This window comes from Eptesicus fuscus, chromosome 10, assembly GCF_027574615.1.
Source record: "Eptesicus fuscus isolate TK198812 chromosome 10, DD_ASM_mEF_20220401, whole genome shotgun sequence".
NCBI lineage: Eukaryota > Metazoa > Chordata > Mammalia > Chiroptera > Vespertilionidae > Eptesicus > Eptesicus fuscus.
Window position 1 is genome coordinate 57,629,239 of NC_072482.1, and position 27,719 is coordinate 57,656,957.

Sequence of the window (27,719 nt, forward strand, 5' to 3'; positions counted from 1 at the left end):
TTTTCTGAGCAGCTGCAAGACGGTGCCCCTGGTAAAGCAAGTTGGTGTCAGTTATTCCTCAGCCCCGAGAAATTAAGGTGACAATTCCAATCTCAGGATTTCAAATGATTCAGATATGAGGACTTCATCCAGCCGGTCATCTCTCTCATTGTTACAAATGACAAACCTAAAAACCACAAGAGTAAGAAACCTGCTAAGGTAACCCTGCAGCTTATGGAAAATTACCACTCGGGTCTCCCAAGTCCAGAACTTTTCTACTGTATCACAAAGCAGTTCACTTCAAATTATGACTTCCTTATACATATCTTTATTGGGAGTAATTTTGCAAATGTTTGAAACCGTTAAAACCTATTTTACATGTCCCTCTAACCCCCCCAATGATTAAGCACATCTCTAGGGAATGCAGAAAACAAATATTCTCCCGGGAATATTATGCTTTCTTTGCTTTTCTGTTTTTGTTACCCTCTTGAAAAGGCGACTCACTCAAGCATATCAAAAGCCATTTTCCAGATAAAGGGGTTATTATTTATTTATTTTTCAGCTAATGGGCCTGCTCGAAAGATGATCCTTCTCCACACAGTATTATTCACTGTCACCATTTTGAAAAAAATACTGAAATAATAAAAAAACCACCATCTCCTATCATGCTGTTCTACTAAAAAAAAAAATCAGTTTCAATAGTATTTTTAAAAGGCTTAACTGACATAATTCATTTCACAAATGAAACAAAAAAAATGCCTGAGAGAACCATAAAGAAAGCATCCCCAAATTTCTGAGTAATTAAGTTTAAAGAAGTGTCTAATTTTGTACACTTAAAACCATATTCTAATGAATGACTGCTTAACAGGTAGGAGCTCACAGATCTTTGAGTTGAAATCCTTTAAACAAATGATTAAGGAAAAGAGAAAAGGTTTGCATGAAAAGTGCATAGTCGAAAATGTCAGGAATGCCCATCCTTATGATCAAGCATGACTTTCCAGAGACATCACCAAACAGACAGGGGTTTTACTCTGGAAGAGTGTTTTACTGTGAGACCGCGAGCCACTGAATGCGTGTCCAGCTGACCTAACATCTGAATACGGTTTCAAATAGATGAAATCAAAACATCTGCCTTTAAGGGAAAAAGAGGAGCAAGGAAACATACCAAATCAAGGGAACGTTCCTGTTCTTCAGGAGAATGACATCATTTATGAAAAAATCAGCTTGTCTCTACCGAAACGATTACTTTTCTTGAGAGGAACACATTTAGTAACGAAGTCAATCTTATTAAGACACTCACAGCCATGCAAGCATTTAAGCTCCTGAAAACAATCTTCGCCCCCGCATTTGATCTAGTTTCGATTTGGTGCTGAGGCAGGTCCAGGACTCGCATCATCATCAGTAACGGGGACCTGCTCCTCCACGCAAGGGGAAGGGGAGGCAGAGGGCCAGCCCTTCGGAGAGAAGAAGGTCTGGTGATAGCAGCTCCTGCCTAAATTTAGAGCCTGACAGGTTTACAGGAGAGCGTTCATAAGAGGGTGCTGGGCTCCCCCGTTTCTCCGGGTTGACAGAGGCCACGTGTGTGGCCTGTGCACGGTGTGGTGAATACATCTGACAAGGAGCAGGCTGCTCAGGAATCCTGCGGTCAACACGAGCAGGGACTAAGACGGTCCATGGCCGAAGAACCGAGCAGAAAGCAACCTCATGCTCCCGTCTTCGTAAAACAAGTTGCATCCGAAGAACTTCCTGGGTCTTCGGGCAGGCACTGCAGATTTCTGTATCGTGCGTGGGTTAAAAACACGAGTCTGGCATTAGATAGTTATAATCCTGTCTATTTTGTAGGCATTTAATTCCGGAGGGATGGGGAGGAGCTTAAGAGTGACCTTTAGGCCAAAAGGAAAATTTCCATTCCATTTTGGTTTACCTTTCAAAGGAAGGATGAAGATTTAAAAATTCCCACGGGGCACCTCAACAACAATAAAGTCAGCCTGTTAGAAATCTGTTTTAATTTTTGGTACATTTCTTGAGCACTAACTATGTGCTACGTGCTCTACTGAGAGTCTGCAGAAATGCTTCAGCTCTCCAAGGCTCGGCCATCTGTTTTTCTGAATAAAAAAACCCTTTTCCCAGTCTCAAACTGTGGAGCCAGAAGTGAGACAGAGAGTGGAAGGTTCTGGAACCAAGAAAGAAGGACAGTGGTAGAGGCACAACTAGATCTTGGACTACTGGCACTCTGATGAGTTTATCTGAGAGGTATTCAAGTGTTTTACGGTACACAGGCATTCACGGCTACGATGAATCAATATGACTTGACTGCAGATTGTAAAAGCTGTCTTCAGTGCCACTGCTCGGATCTGGGGTCAATGCAAACACTTTTAATCAGACATTTTCACTAAAGTGAAGAACCTACTATAGGCAGAGGTCCAGAGAAAGCAGCACTGTTTTTGCAACAGGCACTGTCTCTAAGGCGCTTGCAGAAGGCGGCCATTGTCCGGTAATAAGGCTCACTACAATGGGATTGAAACAATGTGGAATGCACGTTTTGCTCTTAATGAAAACAGCAGGATAAATCCATCATCGAGGCTATGAGCTCTGCACTGTCTGCATTCAATAAACATTTGCTGAATGAATAAATAAGTTAGAATTGCATGTGAAACGCTCTCTTTCTAACCCAGCTGCCTCCGTTCCTGAGGCTCAACATCATCTTGGATGCCTCTCACACACCCTCTTCTCCCCGCCTGTCTACATGGCAGCCCTACCATCCAACGGGCCTCCTACTTCCGATCTGGCACCGGTGACCAGGTTACCCTCCCTGAGATCTTCCTTTTAATCTGGCCACTCCCCTATGCCTCCCCATTCTCTACAGAATGGATTCCACATTTAGACCAGCAATGAAAGCTCTTCGCTCTCCGCCTTCAACTTTTGTGAGTCCTTCTCACCCTCCTCTGTCCTCTGCTCTGAAACGGCCATTTCCCACCACCAGACCCCCTGCTCCCAATGTTTATAGACTAAAGTATGACCCCCCCAAATTAATTGGCTTTTAGGCATTCACTTGTTTGATCCCCTCTGCTCCTACCCAGTGCATCTCAGGCAGGTTCAACCTCTATGTGGCTATTTCTAGTCATGAGGAAGGACTTTACAACAGCACACAAATGGAGCTCATTTCACTTGGGAGCCTCTCTAATTGTTAGAAAGTTCTTTCTTCCCTGAAAACGTCAAAATAACTGAAAGTAAAGAAAACAAAAATTAGCCAGGGCGCTGGAGACAGAACCTACTGATAGTAAATTCCTATATAAGCCGTCAACTAAAATTTCCATACATTTAAAAACAAATAGTAAAATACCTGCCAGTTAGTTTCTATATTTTTCAAACAGAGTTTTCCTTAGTCCTTATTTCAGTCAAAATATATGTTATTTATTTTACTTGATTTGTTTAAAACAGTTACATAGTTCTCACCATGTACTAAGCATCATTTAAGGGCTTTATAAATAGCCCCTCATGTTAACATATGAGGTCTGTACCATGAATGCCTCCATTTTTTAGAGGGGATCACTCTGCCCCACAGAAGTAATTAGTCCAAGTCATATATCTCCTAAGTGATGAAGTCAGGATTTGAACCTGGGCCATCTGATGCCAGACTCCCTGCACTTAGTCACCATAAACGAGGGATCAGCAAATCCCCTGGCCCCTCCTCCAGAGGCCCCTTCTCCAGGGATCCCCCCCAGCTACCCCCCCTCCCCCCCCCACAGACAGGTTGTGCCCTCTTGTGTCTCCCTTCGGGAGCTGCGAATCTATTTACTTCTGTACCTAGAATTGCACCTGAAAGACAGCAGGCACTTGAAAACAAACGCTAGATAAATGCATGAGTGAATGCTCAAACTAGACCTATGCTTTGAATCAAACAACATAAGGGCATTTTAAATGGCAGTTCGTTATTAAAAAAAAAAAATCCACACAAACAGAGCAGCCTAGAGTCTGGCATCAAAATGCCTGTAAGCTGAGTAGTAAAATACAAATTAATTCTGGCTGAGAGACTTAAGAGGCTACATAAGCATGGATAAGGTTACACATTTCCAACTTATTATTACTGAAAAATACTTAATATCTGACATTTTCCTTACACACGGCTGTTAATCTATTTTACACACAGGGGAGCTCTGTAGCTCCCGAATTGATCAGTTATGGTAATTTACTGCACGAGACAGTACCTGCATCATAAAGCCAGACAGGAACACCTGAAATCTATTTCAAATCCTCATTAACTCAAAACTAGCAGACCGCTTATTTATTTACTGTATTTGAAAAAATAAAATCAATAACCAAAATGTTGAAAAGACAAACTCTGGGCACAGCTTTAAAAATCTGTGGCTGGGAGTTAATGCGCTCCCTTAAAAGGGGGCACTCGGGGAGCCGGATGCTAGTGAGGAGAAGGGAGAGCAGTGTGCAATCAAGCCATTCAGGCAGGGTGGGGGACGGGTGAACTGCATAGCACAGAGCTGGTCCTCAACTGAGGACAGCAATAACAGAAGCCCAGGAACCGGGAAGCTGGCACAACCGGCCAGGTTCCACCTGTCGCTTGCACATCCAGGGGAAACAGATGCGGAAAGACAGGGTGAGAAGCAACAACACACCGTTTTGCTGCAGAAAGATGAATGATCGGAATACTGAAAAGGTGAATTTGGAAGTAAAATTCTCGGGCACAAAGACACGGATGCCAGTTTCTGTTGGACACATCTAACACTGCTATTACACTCCGAGCCACTTCTACCTAGAGTCTCCCAGACAACACAAATGCAAATCATTCAAATAAAGCCTTTGGGTGAGTAAGAGGCAAGAAAGGAACCCATCATAAAAGACCCTGAGTCGCTTAGGCAGTAATCCTAAGAAGCCGGCTCATGAGCACCACCTCGCCCGTCACTGCCCCACTGGGAACCCTGAGGCCAGGAGCGGACTCACGCTGGCAGGCGAAGGCAGGTGCAAAGAGGTGGCCAATTAGAGGAGATGGAGCCAGAGGCTCGGAGGAGCATCACAAGTAGCTAGCGGGAGGCCACTCACCAGGGGGCGGAGAAGAGGAAGGCGGGAAAATGAAGGCAAATCCTGCTGCGAAGGTCCGAGCACAAATGCTTCTGTGATTTAGAATCCCAACTTGGCTGTGTGAAATGGTTTACATTTGTGCAGTAGAGTAACAGTAGCAAAAATCGCATCATGAAACCATATAGAGTTTTTTTCTCTTTTGATGGCTATCAATCATCCCCCCACCCCCCCAACTAACTGTTAGTGCCTCCTTGAGACTGTACACAGCGTTGGGGTTTTCAAGCCAAGCCCATTGGTTCATCCACCCCCACCCTGGCAGCCTCAGGGTGCTCCCTGACTCCTGACCCTAATTCTCTGAGCTCCTGGTAGATACCAGTGCATCTGGCACAGGCCCTTTCAGGGGGTCCCCATCATAGAGGGGATAAATTCTCACCCCGTCTGGGTGCACATCAGACCCTCTGGGTGTGGACCGGCGGCTTTTCCAGGCTTGTTTCCTGCTGCTGGATTCCAGTCCTGGTGCTGAGGATTCCTCCTCCTCCAGCACCCTCCTCCTGGCTGCCCAAAGCTCTTCTCCAGGCAGCCTTGTTCCCAGGGGCAGTCCTAGCCGCTCCTCCTCCTCCGGGGTCCCACCGAACCTGTGATCAACTTTCATATGCCCCCCCACCACCACCAGGCCCCCACCATCAAATTGCCAAAAATGTTTGATTATATCCCCATTTCCCCTAGTAAATGCCACTCTTCCTTATATTCCCAGCACTGTCAGAACACAAGGTAGTAGTTTAATAAGTGTTTGTGAAATAAAAATAATTACACCTATTCATTTACTTCAGCAATCTTCTCACTTGAAAGTTCCATGTTATCTGAATTAGGATTAGTAAGTATAACGATCGTTACCTTAAGCACCATGGAGCACAAGGAGCCCGGAACCTCAGAGACTAACAGCATGGGGGACATTACAAGGAACACAAACAATGAAAAAGGAAAGGAAAATTAAATGCGTGAAATAAGCTGCTTTGAAAAACATTAGAAAAACTAAAGGTCTTTAAAAAGTAATAAAAAAAAAAAACCAAAGTAATGATCATAAACTTTCATGAAACATAAGGACTGGGTTAATTGAATTTACTTGTTAGTAGAATTACTTTTTTTTTTTTTTTACAGGTCAACTTGTCCAAAAGGCTCTCACAGATTTGTAAGCAGGCAGCCATGCAATAAATATATGCTAGGAAAATATATATTAAAAAAAAATTACTCTGATGCTCTAAGAGGGAGGGGCAGTAGTATCATTTCCTGCTTTGGTCACTGACTATAACCCAAAATACTCTTAGAGATTCGATCATGCAAAAAACTCCACCGAAGCACAAATGGAAGTGACGTTCATTTTCTGACAATATTTGTTGGTTTTGAATGGGCAGGACCAGTCATCATAGGAAAGGAGAGGCAGGTGGTCCAACACAGACATTTTACAGAAAGGAAATGTCCCCTGTATTTACAGGTTTTCCGCAATCACAGTAGGTAATTTCAGAATGCATCATCTGTCACCGCCTCTCACAAGTATTTACATGTATCTACTCTGTGCTCTGGGGACACAGCAGTGGGCAAAACCACGTTCTAAAGAACACAAGCAAACGAAAAGATGATGCCCGCTGGTGATGTGTGCCGTGGGGAACCCGTGATGCTGGGCGTGGGAGGAGGGGCTGGGAAGGACTGCTATCTTTGCAGCATGCAGAGGGCAGGGGTGCTGTAAAAGGAAGCGAAGGACTCGGGGTGAACATGCTGGGGAGGGGGAGTGCGTGCTCACCTGCAAAGCAAGGAAGCCCGTCGGCCTGCAGCTGAGTGGACGAGGGGAGAAGGGCAGGGGCCTGACTGTGGGGCACACGGGCATTACTCTGAGCTGGTCACACTTCCAGACAAACATGGTCATAAGGGATATACTATTTAGTAAGAAGCCACTTTATCCTATGAAACAATAGCAAACAGTCACTCCCTTCTGACTGCTGATCTCAGAACTGGCTGCCCTGCCTGCTAATACTGACCCCAGCCGGGAAGTCTGCCCGCTAATGTATCAAGAACATAAATCATTCCTCAAACAGACACCAGCACCAAGTCTCAGTACAAGAGACTGAAATTCACCCTCATCCCAAGGAGAGGTTGGCTGGATCACACACATTTTACCACCGAGGAAAACGCAGCGCAGGAGAGGCACTCCAGCAGAGAGCGCCAGTTTCATCCCTACCACACACAACCCTGCAGTGGCCCCCAGGCCTGGGCCCAGCCCTGTGCTGTGGAGGGGAGGAGGCCTGGGGCCAGCCCTGTGCTGTGGAGGGGAGGAGGCCTGGGGCCAGACCTTTGTGGAGGAGAGGAGGCCTGGGGCCAGCCCTTTGTGGAGGGGAAGAGGCCTGGGGCCAGTCCTTTGTGGAGGGGAGGAGGCCTGGGGCCAGTCCTTTGTGGAGGGGAGGAGGCCTGGGGCCAGTCCTTTGTGGAGGGGAGGAGGCCTGGGGCCAGTCCTTTGTGGAGGAGAGGAGTTGTGGAGGATCCCAGCCCTCCAGGGAGGGCCCTACTCCCCAAGGCTGGGAAGGAGAGGGCTGTGTCCTGAGGAGTAAGACAAAAGGACAGGTGGGCAAAGGGGAGAGGAAAGAAGAAACTGGGTAGCAGATGGTGACCCCCCCACCCCCCTCCCCCACTAAGCTCCTATGGTCTCTGTCTCTTCTTACCTTTTGCCCTAAAAGATTGAGCAGGAAGCCGAAGAACACTTATCTAGTGGGCAACCTTGAGAAGATGTACCCCTGGGGTTTAGGTCTGATACCATCAAAGAAAAGCAGGAGAAGGTTACCCCAACTCTCTCCTGCTGCGCTTTCTTGGTGCACAGAAAACCTAAACAATGACCACATTCCTATTTCTAGACACCCTCCTGCTGCTACTAGTTCTCTATCTAACTTCACCTACGAAGAAGGCAAAGAAGCAGACGCCGGAATGGATGCGCGCCTCTAGGAGACAGCAGGTAAGAGGGGCACCTGCGTTGGGCACAGCCGCTGCTTTGCAAGTTCACAGCACAAGAAGCAAAGGTCCTGGGCCAGCGCTTCCAAAATAAACCTGTGAATATTCTCCTGAATTTGAGTTAGAAGCCACCTGGTGCCAGTAGGGGCACCAGTGCCCACCCCAGTAAGAAAGACCTTGAGGTCCAGCAGAAATGAAATGAAAAAAGCAAAACCATACATACTTAAGTTTTACTTCACTTCTGAGCATACTTTAAAGGGAATTTCAAGTGTGACCAACACTTAAGACTTAAATAAAGCCTCTCGTATTAAACTATAAATGTTATGTATGCATATGTATGTGTATAATATATAGATGACGTAAATGGAAAAGGTAATGAGAATCTCCATTAACATGCAATAAGGTGACTAGAAGTGAACACTAAAACAATATTTATAAGTCGTTAAAAATGAATCTACGGGCCCGATGGTCTCCCCTTTCATACAGAGGGTATTTTTATTGTTTAACAGGTCCCCTAAGAGCTTACAAAGTACTCACTAGATACATTCTTTTAGAGATAAGGAATCTTAAGGATTTATTTTAGAGGTGGAAAAAAAAACACCACAAACACACACTCCCAGACCAAAAAACAACTGAGCTAGATAGAGAGCACAAATAACTTATCCTGATAACAAATACAGGATTTGCACAGCTCTGGAGTTCTATCTTTTTGTCTTGGCTCTGTCAATTACTAACGGTGTGACCTTTGTTAAAACACATCGAATGAGTTTTCATTTCCTCTCTATAAAACGAGAGAGCTCTGCTAGTTGAACCCTAATGTATATGCAATTGGAAGGCATATAACTTTGTCCAGAGCCTCAAACCATATTGGCAGAAAAATACACACTGAGGAAAAAACAAGAGAGCAGCTATGAAATTAGGGACCTGCCCACCTCCCGGAAGGCTGACGCATGGCGCCCTTGCAGGTAAGTACAGGAGGGTGGCTCGGAGTGGGTTATCCCAGGCAAGAATTCTCCAGCCCGAATGAAACACCTGAACAGCCATCCGGACCCTGGCTTACCTGGCCTCCTCATCCTGCCAGAGATAACCCCTCGGAGTTTGTCTTGCTTTTAATGCTCAGAACAACCCCATTCGCTCTTGTATCACACTTCTGCTAACACCAAGACAAGAGTTCAGGAACGGCGCACACTCGTGTTCTAGAAGCAACACTAAATGTCTGTTCGCGGGAGGAGAGCCTTTGCAAAAGGTGTTTCTCTCTCAGGAGCATGTGATTTCTGCTGGTCACAATGATAATATTTGAAAATTCAACTTTTTTAGTCTGTTTTTCCAGCCTGGGTCCTGAAATTGAGGTACCTGGCCACCAGGTGGCGTTTGAGTCTCTTGGACTCAGGGTCCACACAAAAAGTTTTACCTGAAGGCCCGTTCTGCCTCGTGTGGCAGATTGTTAGCTGTCCCCCAACATCCATTCCCTCCTTTCCCATGATAAAAGGCCCCAATTTTTATCTGGGTTCTTTTTTTTCTGGCACACATCTCTAAACCTACTCTTTGCACTAGCTGTGGCCACGTGTTTTTGCTAAAAATAAAAAAATGAAATCAGACAAAATACATGTCCCCTCTCACAAACATCCTTATTAAACAGCTGGCATGCACCGCCCCTGTCCCCTCCCCTCTTTTCCCCCACTGCTGCCTGCCTGCTGTCGGGGCGGTGGCTGGACCATGGCTGGAACCCCAGCAGCCTTCCAGGGCCATGCGGTAATGCTGGGAGCAGAAGCCTTGGTGACGAAGCCACAAGAGAGAAGCAGCTCTGATTCCTCACACCTTGGACATGGAGTCGGCCCCTGACTGACTCACTCACTCTCTGCTTCTTTTATGTGCGAGGGACACAAATGTCTGTCTCCTTTAAAGCCATGGCTGGTCTCACTTTTTCCCACTGCTCACAGCTGAGTATAATCTGAGTAACACACCTTGAGATTTCAGACTCGGTTTTAAAAACAAATAATTATTATTAAATAGCAAAAGATAAGTACCATCAGCACACATACTATTCATAGATGATACTATGCTACTGATTCAGTTCTAATAAGCAGGAAGTGACTTTGTAAAAAATAAGGTAATGAATTATAACATTTTCCCCAAAACATAGTTTTCTAGCAAGGAGCTGGTTGTAGGTGTGAGTACCCTGAAATCTACCCACCTCAATATCAGCAAAGCTCCCCAACCTGTAACTTTCATACAATTCTCAAACCAATGTAAACAAAATTTAAGCCTCTACACTCGGTATCATCTATAGATGTCTAATTATTAAAATCCCTGTGTAGAGATACTCCTATGAGCAGAGGTGTCACCTATGGAACTGAGTTGACCTCTGACAGTGATGGCCTCTAATACAATATTTAAAGAATAAACCTAGACTGCCTTCCAGAAGTCAATCTAAACATTCAAATTAAATCAACACCTATTCCCATCTAACATCCTGGCGAAGCAAACTGAGCAAAGTCCTGAGCTTTGGAGTCACCACACATCCCCCTGGAGAGCCGGCGATGGGGCTTCTTTCTATGGGGAATCCCCCGCTCTAAGTCACCAGGCCCGGCCCCACCTCGCTGCAGTCCCTGTTCATCGTGTAAACAGGACCCGTTCCTCAGAGCAAAGTTCAAGGACATCAGAGGAAGGTCAGCACAGGCCTGCGTTCGCCTTGAGCGCTCGTCCACCTGCCACAGGGAAGGCCCACAGAAGGCGCAAGAAACCTCCCCAGGCCTATCTTGGGGTTTGGGGGCTCAAAGCTCAAGGCCACCTTCTGATTTTTACTGAAAGTGGGTTACATATGCTTAGGGTGCTGCAAAGTAATGTGCTTTTTAACCTCAGAGAAGGATTTATGTGCAGTGATACAGAGACCGCAGCAACTACAGATGTGGGCCCCACAGCTCATTTCTCTATTATCAGTCAGCGAGAAAGCAGAGACTCTCTTATCACTCACAGTCACACTATCGTAACAGCTGCCACCTGCAGGGGAAAGACACACACATGAGCCCTCTATGGAGGATGCCTGCATGACAAAGAGAATCCTAAAGAAGGGGAGGGATCTCTTTATGCAATGGTACCTACGTCACAGGGAAGCATAATATAAAAAATAACGCAACTACTTAGGCAAGAAACTGTCAAGAACCACTGACTAAATGCAAAGCAGTTTTCTGACTGCAAGCATGGCGACCCTCACTAAGTTCTGGAGATGTTTCCCCACTCACTCTTCACGGACATGTCCTGAAGATTTCTGAGAACTCGGTGTTATAGAAAACTCTGTCACGGCTTCAACTCTCAGTCACGAGGCTGTGGATGAGCGAATATTCAAAAACTGTATGTGCCGTGTGCTCAGCGCAGAAGTTAGTATCAAAACACGAATTAATGTCCTGAGAACATGTTCTCCGAATGGGAAAGCCTGCAGGCTAGCAACCAAACTAGTTATCACCACCAGACACATCTAGATTAAACTAAAGGGAAAAAATTCCTTTACCCCAAGGCACCTTGGTAAACTCAAAGAATCATCTGATTTTAACATTTCTGTTCAGCCACACAGCAAACCGCCTTTGGGATGTTCTTGAAGGGTATTACTGTAGGTAAACATCAAAAGTAAAATTCCTGCCCAGCGGTGTCGCTCGGTGGTTGAGCACTGACCTATGAACCAGGAGGTCAATTCCTATCAGGGCACATGCCTGGGTTGTGGGCTTAACCCCCAGTAGAGGATGTGCAGGAGGTAGCAGATCAATGATTCTCTTGCATCATTGATGTTTCTATCTCTCTCTCCCTTCTTTTCTGAATTCAATCAAGATATGTTTTTTAAAAAGTAAAATTCCTACAAAGCCTAAGAGAACAGAAATCAGGATAAAAATGTATGTTATCCTACCTAATAATAGAGTAATATGCAAATTGACCGTACCTTCGCTACACCCACCAGCCACGCCCACCAGGAAACAGTCGCAGGGACATTGGGGTGCGGCGGAGCCCAAGGCCGGGAAAGTCTCGGGCGGAGGCTTTCCCGGCCTTGGGCACCAGCGGGGAGCCTATACGATCGCAGGCAATGACCAGGGGGTCGGCTCCTACGATCCTTAGCAGGGACGCTGGGTGCCGCTGAGCCCAAGGCCGGGAAAGCCTCGAGCACCAGCGGGGAGCCTGCACGGATAGCAGGCAACCACTGGGGGTCAGCTCCTACGATCCTTAGCAGGGATGCTGGGGTGCAGCAGAGCCCAAGGCCGCCGCCCGGGGCCAAGCCCCGACCCTGAAAGAAGGCAGAAGGCAGTGGCCACAGCCAAGGCCTGGGTCCCCGGTGCCAGCAGAAAACTGGTGCAGGCAGCCAGGTGAATGAAGGTCTATTGCACGAATCTTCGTGCACACGGGCTGCTAGTGTATTTATAATTCTTACTATTTTTGTACTATATTGATTTACGTTTGTTCTTGCCCCATAAAATTGGCTCTTCCTTCTGAAAAATTGTCTTTTCTAAAATGTGGAAACTGTTAATGGAGTTTCTTCATAGTATATTCAGTTCACTGTTCTTTCTCACATCTATAAAATTTGTTTCATTTTGGGAGGAGAACAGCCAATTTCTCAGCTGGCTGAACAAAAAGGAGACACTGAGAAACCAAAAAAGTGCACCGTTGCCCCACTACCCTCCTCAGTCGTGCCACATCAACCGCAGCACAAACCCCACTCCATTCACAGGAGCAACCTCTGCACAGGACACTGAGGGCATGAGTCCTTTCTTTCTCGAATTTTCCGGGAAATCGCGCTGCTACGAGAGGGCAGAGGCAGTATCTGATGAAGGGTGGTGGGAAAGTCCTTCGTGAGTATCTGGGGAGCGAGGAGCTTTGAAAGCACCCCAGGGCCATGACCAGCTCCCACCTCTGCAGTGAAGGCTCCCTCCTCCACCCCGGCCAGGAGGGTCCCTACCTGGCAGCTCGGACCGAAGCCTGCACTTCCCCCTCCATCACTGTGGTAACATACTTGGGGTGTTTCACCTTTCAGACCTCTATGTCTCTACTTTTCAGTCTGACTATACATTTCCAAAATTAATTTATATAAATTAATTGCCTGTGCCTGAAATCTCTCTATATTCCACAGCACCACCTGGCATTGGATGTCGTGTCATAAATATCTGCTGAAGACTAAATTTAGCTAACATTTCCCTATTACTTCACCTTTGTTTAAAAGGAAACACATAACTAATGATAGATGTAGACAGATTTTTCTGGTAAATCTCTTATTACCAAACCTTTTTAACAAGTGTCATTTCTAATGTTCAGCACTTCTACTTCTTTTCTGTGTTGTTGTTAATCCTCACCAGAGGATATTTCTCCATTGATTTTTAGAGAGAGTGGAAGGAAGAGGTAGAGACAGAGAAACATCGATGTGAGAGAGACACATTGATTGGTTGCCTCCCACATGAGTCCTGACCAGCGCCAGGGATTGAGCCTGCAACAGAGGTATGTGCCCTTGACCGGAATCAAACCCGGGACCCTTCAGTCTGAAGGCCGAAGTTCTATCCACTGAGCCAAACCAGTTAGGGCTACTTCTACTTCTTTTTAAGGCAGTGATGGCGAACCTATGACACGCGTGTCAGCACTGACACGCGTAGCCATTTCTGATGACACGCGGCCGCCTTGAGGATGAAACATTTGCTGCTCCTGAGGATGAAACATTTGCGAAATAATGTTTTTTCCTCAAAGTGACACACTACCCGAGTTATGCTCAGTTTTTTGGCGAAGTTTGACACACCAAGCTCAAAAGGTTGCCCATCACTGTTTTAAGGACATGGGCACAGAGGTTGTAATCAAAATGATGTGGCCATGTCATTCACAATAAAAGGAAAAGGACTAGTTGATTGTAGGTTTGATAAACCTATCTAAAAGGAAATTCCTAGTGTACCCCAGACTGGAAGTAAAATGAACAGTTTTGCAGGATCTGATTTAAAAATTCCCTTTCTGATACAGATCAATTTTCTACCCACAGCTGCAGTCAGGAATGGATAAAGGCTATGTGAGCAGCTTTGCTCTGCTATCAGCAAAATACGATACCATATCCTTCACCCCCGCCCCACCCCGGCCCCCCTCAAGGTGCTCTGGGCCCTGCCTGCATGGAGGTCACACGAAACGCACCTCTGTGGCTGCTGTAGCTGCCTTTTTCTTCGCCCCCCCTTTCTCTCTTGGGGCACGGTCTGCTACCAGCTACACCGCCAGGCAGACGCGCAGGGTCATCACCACCACTAGCTGCACCGCCCAGCCAGGCGGGGTCATCGGTGCAGCAGTGTGTGCTTCAACACGGCCACGGTGCCTCACAGACTGTAAAAGGGAATGAACAGCCCGGGGAGAGTCTTTTTAAATTACATGCGGAATAAATATAAGCACCAGGGTCGTGTGGGATCGAGAGCGGCATCACCCTAACGTGGCTGAAAACAAAAACGGAGTATCTATTTTTCAAAACGCTGTGGTTCCTTTCACACGCCGTCAGGATGCTGCCCATCCATACACCGGTCCCTCTGGAGGGCGGCTTTTACAGCGGTCGGTCACTGTCGGCCAACACCACCGAGAGCCTAAGCAAAATGTGAGGACACCCGTCACACTCACGTCTGACGTCCGAGCTCTGCTGCACACTCGGATGTCAACCACGGCGACGCGGATGCTCAGTGGAACAAGCCTATGGTTGCTGTGCATCTCAAAGGCCCCTTTACACACGAACGGGTTCTATTTTAACGACTCGGCGCAGTATGTGCGATGTGTACAATCGATAGGTATAAAATCTCCGGTGGGTATTACACACAGCGGCTCCACTCTGCCCACGGGCACAGCTCTGAGGAGCAGCGCATTAGGACTGTAAACCACCGTGTTCTGCCAGGCACCATCTCTCTAAATGTTGACCATGAACTTTCTCCCCGGCTGCAGCAGTACAAATAAAAGGTCGTAAGGATCTGGGTAGCCAGGGAAGTTCTCACTGTGAAGTGAAGCGTCAGGCACAAAGGAATTCAGGGAGTTTTCCTATGACGCGGGCAACTCCAAGCCCCTTCCCCTCCAGTTTCCTCTGGAGACTGCAGGCGGCTACCTATGCCTGTGGCGGAGAGATTTCTATCCACACAAGCGCTTGCTCAGCTGCAAAGTTTTATCTTTTCCTTTGTAATTGGAAACAATACACATTAGGTGGTGACGGGTCTCTTTGTGAAGAACACGCGTGTTATCAGGACAGGAAAAACCAGCTACTTGACAGGAGGGACGATTCCAACCACCCTCGCTGAGAAGGGATTCGTCCTGCTAAGAAGCTGCCTCCCTGACAGCTGTCACCATTCCAAGTCCCCTCCCCTCCCCGAACTCCAAAGGTAACTGCACAGGTGGGCAGTTTGGTGTGGGAAGATGGAGAGGAGAATTCTGTTTGTTTGTTTTTTAATCTAGAGCTGAGGGGCTGGGTAGCAGATATGAGGAGGAGACGGGGGTCTCTTGTAGGCAACTCTGCCCAATGCTAGGGCGGCAGATGCCACTGTTCCTGGGCATCCCTGACACTGCTGATCTCCGAGGCAACGAGGTGCGCACACACACATCAAAGCCCTGGGGTCGCCCGGGCGAGGACTAAAGTAGGCCCTGAGACGGCCAAATGTTACAGTTGGTAGGTACACATGTTCTACACGTGGAGAAAAGGAAAAACAGCAAAGAACGACAGCCTAACATAGGACGAGGCTGAATTAACGAACGTGTAAGTATCAGACAGGGGCTACTGGCCCCTACAGGGTCTCTCTCCAGGCAATGGCTCACCTTAACAATGAAAGAAGAAACAAGCCAAAATAGACATGGAAGACTGAAAGTCTGTTATATTTATTGCCAATACTGACTGGAAAAAAAATCATTTTATTCTATATGCCAACACTTATACATCTTCTCATATAATCCTACAGGAATCCTGCAAAGTAGATACCATCTGTATTTTGTAGCTGAAAAATGGTGGTGGAAAGGTTAAGTGACTCACCCAATGTCACCCGACCAGGAGGTGCAGAGCTCAGGCCTGACGTGGCTTCATGACCAAGGCCCCTTATACATCTCCTGAGAACATTCTGATGTTATGAATCCTATTTGTATAGACCAGGGAGCAGCACACTTTTTCTTTGAGGGCTGTTAAGTGTTTTAGGCTTTGTGGGCCGTACAGGCTCTGTTGCACCTACCCCGGTAAAGCGGGAAAGCAGCCACAGAGACCAGGTAAACAAATGGGCATGGGCGTTCTCCAGTAACCGGAGGCCAGTCTGCCAGCTCCAGATACAGCTCAGGGGTTGGCACGCGCAGAGCCGGGCCAGATCCGGCCCACCACTGGTTTTTGTAAACAAAGCTTTATTTCTTTTATGATCGAGATCTAGCCCATCGTCTAGACCATTTCTAGACAGTGAAGAGTAAGGCACCAAGCTCAAATAATGCCCTCGTTTCACAGAAACATTCTCAGGAGCATCAGTGCTCTTTGTTCTAACCTCCCTTCATTCCTGAATTCCTAATCTGTGGTCATGGGGTCCAGCCCTCCAGGTGGGAGAGCCTGATAAACACCTGGCGCCCGAGAGGGCACCTCTCACTGCGAAGGAGCGGAGATATTCTGCGTCGTCGACCGCTAAGTGATTCAGTTTCTGGGAGACGCAGGATCTTGGGGAGACGAATAGATAAAGACAGAGATTCTTAGCCTAAAAAGATGGTGACCACCGATAGAGTTTGTGGTGCCATGACGATGAATTAGTTAATTCATCCATTCTAATATTTTATGTTAATCCTCACCTGAGAATATTTTCCCCTTGTTTTTGTTTGTTTTTTAAGAGAGAGTGAAAGGGAGGAGGAGAGACAGAGAGAGAAAGAAACATCAATGTGAGAGAGACACATCAACTGGCTGCCTCCCGCACAGGCTCGACGAGGGATGTGTGGGGATGGAGCCTGCAACTGACAAGGGATGTGTTGGGATGGTGCCCTTGACTGGAATTGAACCTGGGCCCTTCAGTCTGGAGGCTGACACTTTATCCACTGAGCCAAGCAGCTAGGGCATTCTAATATTTTATGGCGTGCCCACTCTGTGCCAGGCAGAAACATATGAAATTCAGACTGAAAAGACTTATAGCATTTGAGTAAATACTTTACATAGTGCAAATCTATGTTGCTATTTATGACACCATAAGACTTGAGCTAGAACGCAACCCACTGCAAGCAAACAGACTAACATAGACAAACTGTGTTGCTTTGATAGCTACTGAAGTGAGATCCCCCAGACAAGGGACTCTGGCTTCTTGTCAAGAGTTGCAGCTATGGGAGAACTTGTAAGATCTGGGAGGACAGGAACCATCTTGGCTCAGTGCCCAGACCCGGGAACTCTGAAAGGATCTGTCATCCGTATTACTGTGGATCCCCTACCTCCACAGCTCCTGACGAGCTGGGATGGGAATGGCCCAGCTTAGAAGTCAGATTTTCTAACTCACATTCTCAAGAGCCAACACTCCTCCATACCTGGACGGTCTGGTAATCGGAAGCATCGATTCCTTTCACAGTCACCTCTCGGAAGACTCGTGGCTCCAGCTCCTCTTTGGTAAGATCACAGTGATAAATGATGCCTAGAAGGAAGCGGAAGTCTATGTTTAGTCCATGAACACACCAGACACAAGGGGGACAAGGATCCCAAGGCATAATCAGATGCCAAGAGGAGCGGGAGGAGCATCAGAGAGTATGAGAAGAGGGAAGAGCTAACTGGAAACTAACAGGTCTGCTCCACGCCACGTCACTTAGGAGCACAGGCGAAATAACATGGGGAACTTCACACAGGGCCGTTATGTCCGAGAGCCGATTACGACGGAAAACGCCAATAAGTGGCCCAGTGGTCGACAAACTCATTAGTCAACAGAGCCAAATAGCAACTGTACAACAATTGAAATTTGTTTTGAGAGTCAAATTTTTTAAACTTAAACTTCTTCTAACGCCACTTCTTCAAAATAGACTCGCCCAGGCAGTGGTATTTTGCGGAAGAGCCACACTCAAGGGGCCAAAGAGCCGCATGTGACTCGCGAGCCGCAGTTTGCCGACCACGGGAGTGGCCCAAAGTCAAGAGCCAGTCGGGGGTCTCTTTATGGCAATCTGGGGCTCTTGCTACCTACCAGACACCCACTCATTCACAGACACACAGGTGGACAGCAATCAAGGACCAGCGATGATTGGGGAGCCATTCTCAAATTGCTTTTAAATTTTGATGATCCCAGTAATTGTGCATAACGCAAACTGAAAAATATGCACCAAGATTCCCAGCTTATTTAACCACTAATTAAAATTCTATTTCCTGAATTTAATGCTGACATTTAACAACTAAGTCGGAGGAACAATCAATAGGACAAGTCCCGCCGTTTGAGAACAACAACACTGCTGTGGTTTATGAAACAGAATTAGTCACCCAGAATGGCTGGTGTGGAAACAGCCCTCCCACGAAATACTTTAAACACATACTGTCAAATATATGAAAAATCTACTTAGTGATCCCCATGCTTGCTGGAAAACCAGAAACCAAACGGTACTCCCACAGGACACATGGTCAATGATTGATCTGGAGGGAAAACCGTGGCTTGCGTTCTTCTCAACTCCTCCGTGTATGTTCCTCACTAACAGCTGAGAAACATACTCTGCCCCCCACTGGCAAAGAGGAGTACATTTAGATTCCTTAACAGCACGACTGCTAATCCCGATGAATGTTATCCCAATCATCACGCTTACAGACACAGTATGTTAAGGCACGATCATAGGGTGTATGATTAACATCAACAGTGGGGAGATATGTAATATGATTCCAGTACTGGCTTTCTTCGGTATAAAGTTCAACTTAAATACTTCCCAATTGCATGCTGGGCACACACTGAATTTTCCTAGATGAATGTCATCTTGAGGGCAATGGCCATCTTCAGGTATATGTGAATTTTTGAAAAGCTTCTTGTTCAGTACCTGCTCTCCTCTTTCACAAAATACAAAAAACATCTGAATCTTTAAAGAAAAAAAGCACACCAAACCACCAAACAACTACAAATAGAGATGGCAGACCACGCACGTACCATCTGAGCACTTGACTTGCCCTGGCATCACCATTACCTCTAGTACAGTGACTGACAGGGACCCGGGAGCCAGGATTCCCAGCGCTGACAGTTACTGGGTCCGTGAGCTTAGGTCACCAAAGGACTAGAATGTAAATTCCCTAGTGAAAGACAATGAATAGAAAATACACTCTAAACGCCTGTTTATCCAGAAAAAATAAATTCAGACATCGAACCCTCTAACAGCTGAATGAAGTAAGCATACCACAGGGGCTGGCTACTGCCTCATCTCTATTCTTCGTCTTCTAGGAAGAGGCTGTGTTAACCCTGAAGGTACCACTACTTAATACCGTTAGTTGACCAATACTTTCTATTTACATATTTGCACATTCACACTGTAATGTAAATCCTTATAATGTAACGATGTTTGGTGTCCAAGTACAAGTGAAGGTGGGTTTGGAGAAATCCTAGAATCATGAACCAGAAAGGACTGGATGGGTGATCTCTAGGAAATCAATTCCAAAATGTAAGGGTGAAAGAGATTTGGATTATGGGAGTCCCTTAAGGTGTTTGGACTTGAGGAGATGGGTCACGGATGAAAACAAGTGCTTTAATAAGATTATTCTAGCAATAGGGAAGAGGCAGGGATGGTCAGCTGGGATATTCCTGCTATAATTCGAAATAAATGTAAGGAGGTAAAAGAAATGGAAGTTAGGAAAAGGGGTAACCCTATGAGAAACTGTGAAAGAAGAATCAGGAGGAAAGACTGGATATGTAAAGAAAAGGCAAAGAACTTTGCAAAAGATGACCCACATCGAGACTGTTTTGTCTGATTAAGGTTGGGTTTTAAGGTTTTTAAAAGAAAAAAATAAATAAAAACTAAAACAAGTCTCTTAAAAAAGTTTGTGCTCCTTGGTATTTTCTTAACAGAGTTGAAAACGTATTTATGTCCGCACAAAAACCAGCTCATGGATGCTTATAGCAGCTTTATTCCCGATCGCCAAAAAACTTAGAAGAAACCAAGAGGTCCTTCAGTAGGTGAATGTGTAAATGGATGATGCTACATCCAGACAATGGAATATTATTCAGTGCTAAAAAGTAATAAAGACACGGAGTATCCTTAAATGCATATTACTAAGTGAAAGAAGCCAATATGGTAAGGCTACATACTGTGTGATTCCAACTATATGACATTCTGGAAAAGGCACAACTATGGGGACAATAAAATAAAGAGTGCTTGCCAAGGGTTGGGACATGGGGTGGGGTGAAAAAGCAGAGCACAGAGGATTTTTAGGGTAGTGAAAGCATTTTGTAGGATACCATAATGATGGATACATGTCATTATACACTTATCCAAACCCACAGAATGTACACTAAGAGTGAATCCTAAGGTAAACTATAGACGTGGGGTGATTATGATGTGTCAGTGTAGGTTTATCAGCTGTATAAGAAATGTAATACACTTGGGGGGGGGGTGTTGATAGTGGGAGAGATTATGCATGTGCAGGGGCAGGGGTTATATGATAAATCTCTGTACCTTGCCCTTAATTATGCTGTGAACCTAAATCTGCTCTAAAACTCTTAAAAATATATATATTTTCGCCTTTCCCAAACAGTTTGAGAAGGTTCTTTAATTTCTGGTTCCCAGAGCCATGCACCTGGGGCTGCTGTATAGGATTTTTACAATGTGCAAGTCTGTCTGGAGCTAACCTTAGACAACCCGCCGAGGTCCCACGAGTACAGAATTAACTGGCTTGACAGCTACGTGGTTTGAGCCACAGGGAATAAGAGCCTTGTGCATCACACTGCCCAGGCTGCCTGTTTCTCCCAGGTGTGACTCAGGATACAAAAGTCCTAAATGGCCTGGGCATAAGGCACATCTGCACTGTGCACCTCCGTGGGGACCACAGTCAGCTGTGGCGTGCCCCTGCCAGGTGGCTCACATGTCCACTGCAGCTGCAGCTGCCGTGGCTTTGGGCCCTGGGGCTTTGCTCCTAATTTAGTCAGCTGTAGTGGAGAGCTGACCTTCAGAGGCCAGGGCGAGGCAGCCTTTAAGGTGATATGGATGTGTGTGGATGGATATATACACATGCTGACAATTAATTACATGACCATTTTTGCACCTGGAACAAAAGGCCTGAGTCTGGATGTCCTGTTCTTTGGTTTTAGATATCAAATTGCATTAAGGAGAGAAAAAAACAAAGCTGGAGGCAAAATGAAGAAGAACAAAGAGAGGAGAGGAACAAAGCATTACAGCAGCAAATGAAAGCTTGTTCGGAAGCTGCCTGGCACTGCAGAACTAAGGACACGCTTCTCTTTCCAACCTTTACAGCCACGGGCACGGATAACATTTCCTTCCTTGGCACAGAACCCAACATTCTACACTGGGACAATGAGTCCTTTCTTCCCCAGGTAACGATGAGCTTGTTCCTGAAATAAATGGCCACGTGCGGTCACGGAAGGAGGTTTACAGGCCTCTGGTGACTCTGGCTTTTACCAAGTGTAGGTGAGTCACCCTCTACTCTGTTCTTCTCCGCCCTTTGTCCATTTAAATTGTCCAAGCTGTGCGATTGTCCAGTGTAATACCTCTAGAACCCGTGTAACCTGAGCGCATGAACTGTGGATCCTGCACAGTGGGTTGAGAATGGCTGTTCCTGGTTCCTGTCCACGGGCTGCCACTGTACTCAGTACCCGGGGGAGAGGGGCGGGGTGCAGGCCACCGGTCCGTTCCTGACTCCTGGCCCTGGTTTCCACATCCTTGTGGGCACTTTTCCTGGCCCCCTAGATCTTCCGAAAGGCACGTGGGAAAGTAAAGCTTACTATGTGTTCCAGATATGCCATCAGACCTACTTACAGAAGATCACTCTTTGGATTTTAATAACCCTGACAGCAACCTGCCAGGAGATAAGGTTCCTATGAAGGGCTTGCTCTGTGACTCCGAGGTGCAAAAAAAAAAAAGAAAAGAGGCATCACGGTCATCTGGCCAAACCCCGGAGCCAAGCCAGTCCCTGCCCAGCTCTCCCCTATCTGCTGTATTTGCCAAGGATAAAACTACTGTAACCAAACTGGGTAGGACCAAAAGGGCTATGGAGGAACGTGAAAAACGAACAAGGAAATGTGCACAAACTTTCTCAGCCAGACTGATCTTGTATAGGGCCTGCTCGGTCCAAGGCAAACTGCTAACTGAACCAGGTTCCTGGGACAAGTCGGAGTACGTGTATGGCTTCGGCGATAGCAAAAACAGCCCAGGGGAGAAGCAAACAAAACCAAAACAAAGCAAAGTGACTTTTTAAAAAGTGAAAAGGATCGCTATGTTGACTTTGGGTAAAATTAACTACATGAAATTTACATGCAAAGTCAAACTCCAATTGATGAGCATTTTTTTCTTTGTATTAGACCAAGTTAGTTTTTTTCTATATGACGCAAGACTATATTTTCAGACTTATCTTTAATTCAGTTTAACAACTGCAGAATTTATTCTCGGTTTGTTCTTAGGAAACAATTGTAACGTCAGATGTGGCTACAGGTTTTTATTTTAAGCTTTTAGTTATGTGCGCTGTGGCTGCCCTGGTCCATACAGACCAAGGCTGAATCTAAGATGATACTTGCTCCTGCGGATTTTTTTCATCATCCTACAACAGTTGGTCCTGTCCCCAGAACAGAGACTCAGGACTCAGGATACAAGACTAATGATGGTGCAGTTTCGGCGGCTGCATTTCCCTTGGTTCTGAGCATCAGAACTATTTTTACTATTTTGCTCCCATTAAGTGATTTGGCTGTGATACAGCATATGTGATTTTCAACTTCAGAGCACTGCATTCCCATTTCCCCAAAGAAGCGCAAACATCAGTCTGATGTTGGAACTGAGCCGCACTGGTGGGAAGACTCACCTGGAGACAGGAAGGAAGTGAACTGATAGAAGATCTCGGTGTCCTTCTTCTGCCCGCTGTAGCCCACGATGCTGCCCACCTCGAGCGGGAAGGCCTTCAGGAGGGCGCCCGTGGCCAGGTCGTGGAGCTGCAGCGTGTTCTTCACGTCGTGGAGGTAGCACAACACCAGAAAGTTAGACCTGACGCAGGCCACCCATTCTGAAAAGACAAGAACAGACAAAGCCTAAGGTGGTTTCGCAAAGGCGGGGACGGCACACCCATGTCCCTGGACAGGAGTTCTGAGCTCCAGGGTGCTCTGCAAAGTGACCGACTGTACAACTGCTTTTAATCCTTCGCCTAGTTTCCAGCATATTCCTTTAATAAGTGACTGTCCCTGTGGTGTCGAGAGGAAACAAAATACTCCCCACCTTGGGCCCGGGGCTGTGATTCTCCAGATAAGGTGTGTACTATACGTAACCTGCCTACCTATTCCGTGTCCAACAGCATGCTACAGGAAATAGGATAAAGAAAACAACAACAACCAAATCACAGTCCATTTTCCGTCGGGGTTGTTTATTCGACAAAAATGTATCAAGCCCTTGGAATATTCCAGGTCCTCTGCAAGGTGCCGGGAGACCAGCAGGAAGATGACGGCACCTCTGCCCTTAGGACACAATCATATAAAAACACAGCTAGTAACGTGCAGACGAAGACGAAGGTGAGTCACTGGTTGGCTGCAGACCCAAACAAGGGAGAGCCTTTCAGCAAGTGCTGAACTGAGTCTCGAGCACAGGGGTGGGGGTGGAGGTGCCTGGGAGTGACAGCGGGATGAGGTGGCAGGAAGACAGGCGACCCAGGGAACAGGCCAGAGCTAGGAATGAGGAGAGAGAAAAGGGATGAGAATGAACAAATGAATGCACGGCAGGAAGAGAGGGAGGAAGGAGGGAGGGAGGAGGGGGGAAGGAAGGGAGCTAAAAAAACAAGTGAGAGGTCTGCTTTTAAGAAGAAAAAGGTTGTTCAGTCTGGGGGTGAGTGGCGATGGTGATCGAAGGGGGCTTCGGTGAGCTGGGTAGGAGCGGAGTGTAGTTCATACTCTGCAGTTGCTGAGGAGCTACTGTTTGGATAAAGGGGATACAAATAGAGATGCCATCCATGAAGGATACAGAACGGGGGTGCACAGGGGACGGAGGGGAGACCAGGAAGAACACGCCTGCAGAAAGCCAGTGAAATCACACCAGTGTGGATCAAGTCTGGAGATGTAAGAAAATAAATGAAAGGCAAAAAAAAAAAAAAACAAAAACAAAAAAACTAAATAAATGAAAGGCAAAAAATAAAAAAATAACTAAATAAATGAAAGGCAAGTTCCCCAAAAGAATCCAGGGCTTGGTGACCGGGGGGAAATGGGAAGTCAGGTGGAGAGATGAGTCCTCCTCACTCCCAGGGTTGCAACTGCAGTATCGGCGCGGCCCTGCGGCAGCGCGGGGGAGTGCAGGGGAGCGAAAACCAGAAGGGCAGGCACAGAGCACAATCCGTTTCCTTCTGGACAGGATGAGCCGGAGGGAAGGCCAGGCTGTCCAGAGGGAGATGCTGTGATGAACGGACAGATGCAAGGACAGGGCTGCAGGTAACAGCTCCAACACGGGGACAAGCCTTTCTTGGGTTTCACGGGGAAGTGTGGTGGTGGGATCCTTGACACTGCTCATTTTAAAAAAATATATATATATTTTTTATTGATTTCAGAGAGGAAGGGAGAGGGAGACATAGAAACATCAATGATGAGAGAGAATCATTGATGGGCTGCCTCCTGCACGCCCCACACTGGGGACCGAGCCCGCAGCCCAGGTATGTGCCCTTGGCCGGAATCGAACCCGGGACCCTTCAGTCCACAGGCCGATACTCTACTCACTGAGCCAAACCGGCTAGGGCTAAACTCATTTTTATCATTAATATTTTTCATCTTCACCCGAGGATATTTTTCCCATTGATTTTTAGAGTGGAAGGGAAAGGGAGAGACACACAGAGAGAGAAACATTGACGTGAGACTCATAGATGGGTTGCGCTTATCCAGAATCGAACCTGGACCCTTCAGTCCACGGGCGTCTGACGCTCTATCCACTGAGCCAAACCGGCTAGGGCCACATGCTCATTTTTTAAAACCCACGAAACTAGTAGCTCACGCTTGTAACATTACCAGCTATCAGCACAAGCCAGGCATCGCCAGAGGGAGCTCTGAGGACCCCCAGAGCTCCCATCTGGTTGGCTGTCTACCACAGCAAACCCTTCCTTCGGGGAAGACACAAAGAACTTGCCCAGCCACAAGTCATGTGCTCCTTCTCCAATGCGATTTTTTTTTTACAAAAGTGCCTCAATCAAGTAATATATTTCATGTGGCCTGAATGTTTTACAGAAAGCAGAGAGGAAAAACAGAAGTAAATTATCTGTCAAGGAATCCTTGGTGTTAACTGCAAGCACATCAGAATTATAAACAGACAGAGTGAAGAAGGAAGGACAAGGAGATTTGCGGACGCCATCAATAACAGCTCTGACTTTATGGCTGTGCTTTATGACTCATCTCTAGTTTTTATTCTCAACTGGGCATTCTGTGCTAATGATAGATAGCAAACTCAGCTGCACTTCCCTCGGAATTGATGAGTTCTAGGGAATATTGAAGGTTTCCCCTTTCCAGTCCAAGGAACTTATAATCTTCCAGAAGGAAGGTTATAAAAATATATCACCCCCACGTCTCTGAGCAGTGATTTGCATTTCATTAGGTCCACAAGTGAAATAGGATGTCACCTTAAGGCTCAGCCAAGCCACTCTGAGGGGGGCTTTAAAAGGCAGAAAAGTCACAGGCTTTGGGAAGCAGTTACGTCTCTGAGAGCTCCCCATTCAAGAATCACTGATCCAACCTGCCCTGCGTCTGAAAACCACCCAGGACACCCTACAGGAAGGCTGGTGCTACCAAAGTCTCACTGGGACCTGCCAGCATGAGGCCAGTTCATGTGGCACTGAAGAGGCACTCCCTAAATGCCCGGCTCTTACCACCCTTAGGGGGGCCGTTCGGTCTCAATTTGGACAGAAGCCACCAGGCAACCAGAATCACTACGCGCCCAGTTCCTCACAGGAAGCTGTTAAAGAGATGGCCAAAAACCTGTTTCTTGACTCACGGACCCCTCATCCAAATAAATGAGGGCACGGAATGAATGGAAGGTTCTGGAGAGACAAGTGAAGGGATTTCCTTGGAGAAAGCCCAGTCATGCTGTAAGCCCCTCTCCCCACTGGGAGAGCCAGCCTGAGACAGCACTGGTGTCCACTCCAACGCGAGAGGCTCAAGGGACCGGGACTGGGACAGCTGGAAGGCAGGAGCAGGGGGACTGAGTACTTCAGGGACAGCACGGAGGGGCTGCTGCCTTGGAGGTGCAGATGTGGGTTTTGCAAGAAAAAGCAAGCACGAGGTCCTCTCAGGTCCTGGCCAACACACCTGCCTGCCGGGCTGTGGAGACCTCAGTACTGAAGAGGGTGAGGGGTGCAGCCAGATGTCCAGGGGCTGGGCAGAATCTGGAGCAAAGACCCAGAGTAGTGCTTCCTCCTGGGCCAAGGGACATGCAGAAGGAAGGGCCCAGAGGGGGCGCCCATGGGCAGCAATCCCTGAGGCAGTCAGCGTAACCATCTGACCACCTTTTCCCTCTCCCCACGACGCAAGGCCAGGTTTAAGTGCCCGCCAGGCGCAGAGCGCACGGCCTTGAGCCAGGAGGGAGAGAGTCCCTCACTTTTCCAGGACTGCTTCAGCCGAGACAGGGACACTATGCAGGTATCAAGAGGATTTATTTTCCTAATTATATACCTTACACCCTCCCATTTTGGGTGGCCCTCACTTTTATCCCCACTGAACCCATTAGCAGAAGTTCACCTCCAACCAGTAAATTCTTCATTAACTTGAAGGTAACTGGACTCTTCTTTTGTGTAAAAAAACTTGTAGCAAAATTAGTCAGTCTCATTCTAATAAAATCCAGCTTTCAGGCAATTAACCATTTATAACACAGCATACCATTCTGGGAACATCACAGAGAAAATGAAAGAGGGGACTTAAGGGCACCCTGAAACAGGATGGACAGAGAGGTGAGATTCCTGAAAGGCTAATGGAGCTCAGGGCACACAGCAGCAACTGCACTGGATTTCAATTCAATCTGACAACAGTCTACTCCTTTCCTAATAAGGGGACTGTAAACCCACCCTACAATCTCTAATAGGTACAATACAAACAGCCAAAGGTTATTCAAAAGCGAAAAGCTAAGGCTGTTAAATGCAATGGTTTAAAAAATTAAACATAAGTGACTATTATCATACTAGAGGCCCGGTGCACAAATTCGTGCATGGGTGGGGTCCCTCAGCCTGGCCAGCGATTGGGGCCTTGGGGCCATCTCACCCAGTCCTGATGCCGATCAGGGCCGATGGGGGCCGGCCAGCCGGGGAGGGCGTAGGAAGGTTCCAGGGCATGTCCAGCTCTCTCACCCAGTCCCTATTTGTTGGACCCCAGTAGCAAGTTAATCTACCGGTCTGAGCGTCTGCCCCTGGTGGTCAGTGCGTGTCATAGCGACTGGTCGGACACTTACCATATTACGCTTTTATTATATGGGACTAGAGGCCCGGTGCACGAAATTCGTGCACGGAGGGGGGTTGTCCCTCAGCCCAGCCTGTACCCTCTCCAATATGGGACATCCCTCTCACAATCCAGGACTGCTGGCTCCCAACCGCTTGCCTGCCTGATTGCCCCTAAACGCTTCTG

At 47.0% G+C, this 27,719-nt stretch overlaps 1 protein-coding gene across 4 annotated transcripts in view; it reads right to left on the reverse strand.

The window, feature by feature from the left end:
- PREP (prolyl endopeptidase) overlaps positions 1–27,719 on the reverse strand; it is a 111,859-nt gene that overhangs the window by 21,345 nt on the left and 62,795 nt on the right. For all 4 annotated transcript variants that reach the window (XM_054722156.1, XM_054722158.1, XM_008154610.3 and 1 more), the window contains 2 exons: positions 22,955–23,152; positions 17,506–17,609 (listed from right to left, as the gene is read on the reverse strand). In XM_054722156.1, coding sequence (XP_054578131.1) covers positions 17,506–17,609; positions 22,955–23,152 — 302 coding nt within the window. The remainder of the gene's footprint in view (positions 1–17,505; positions 17,610–22,954; positions 23,153–27,719) is intronic.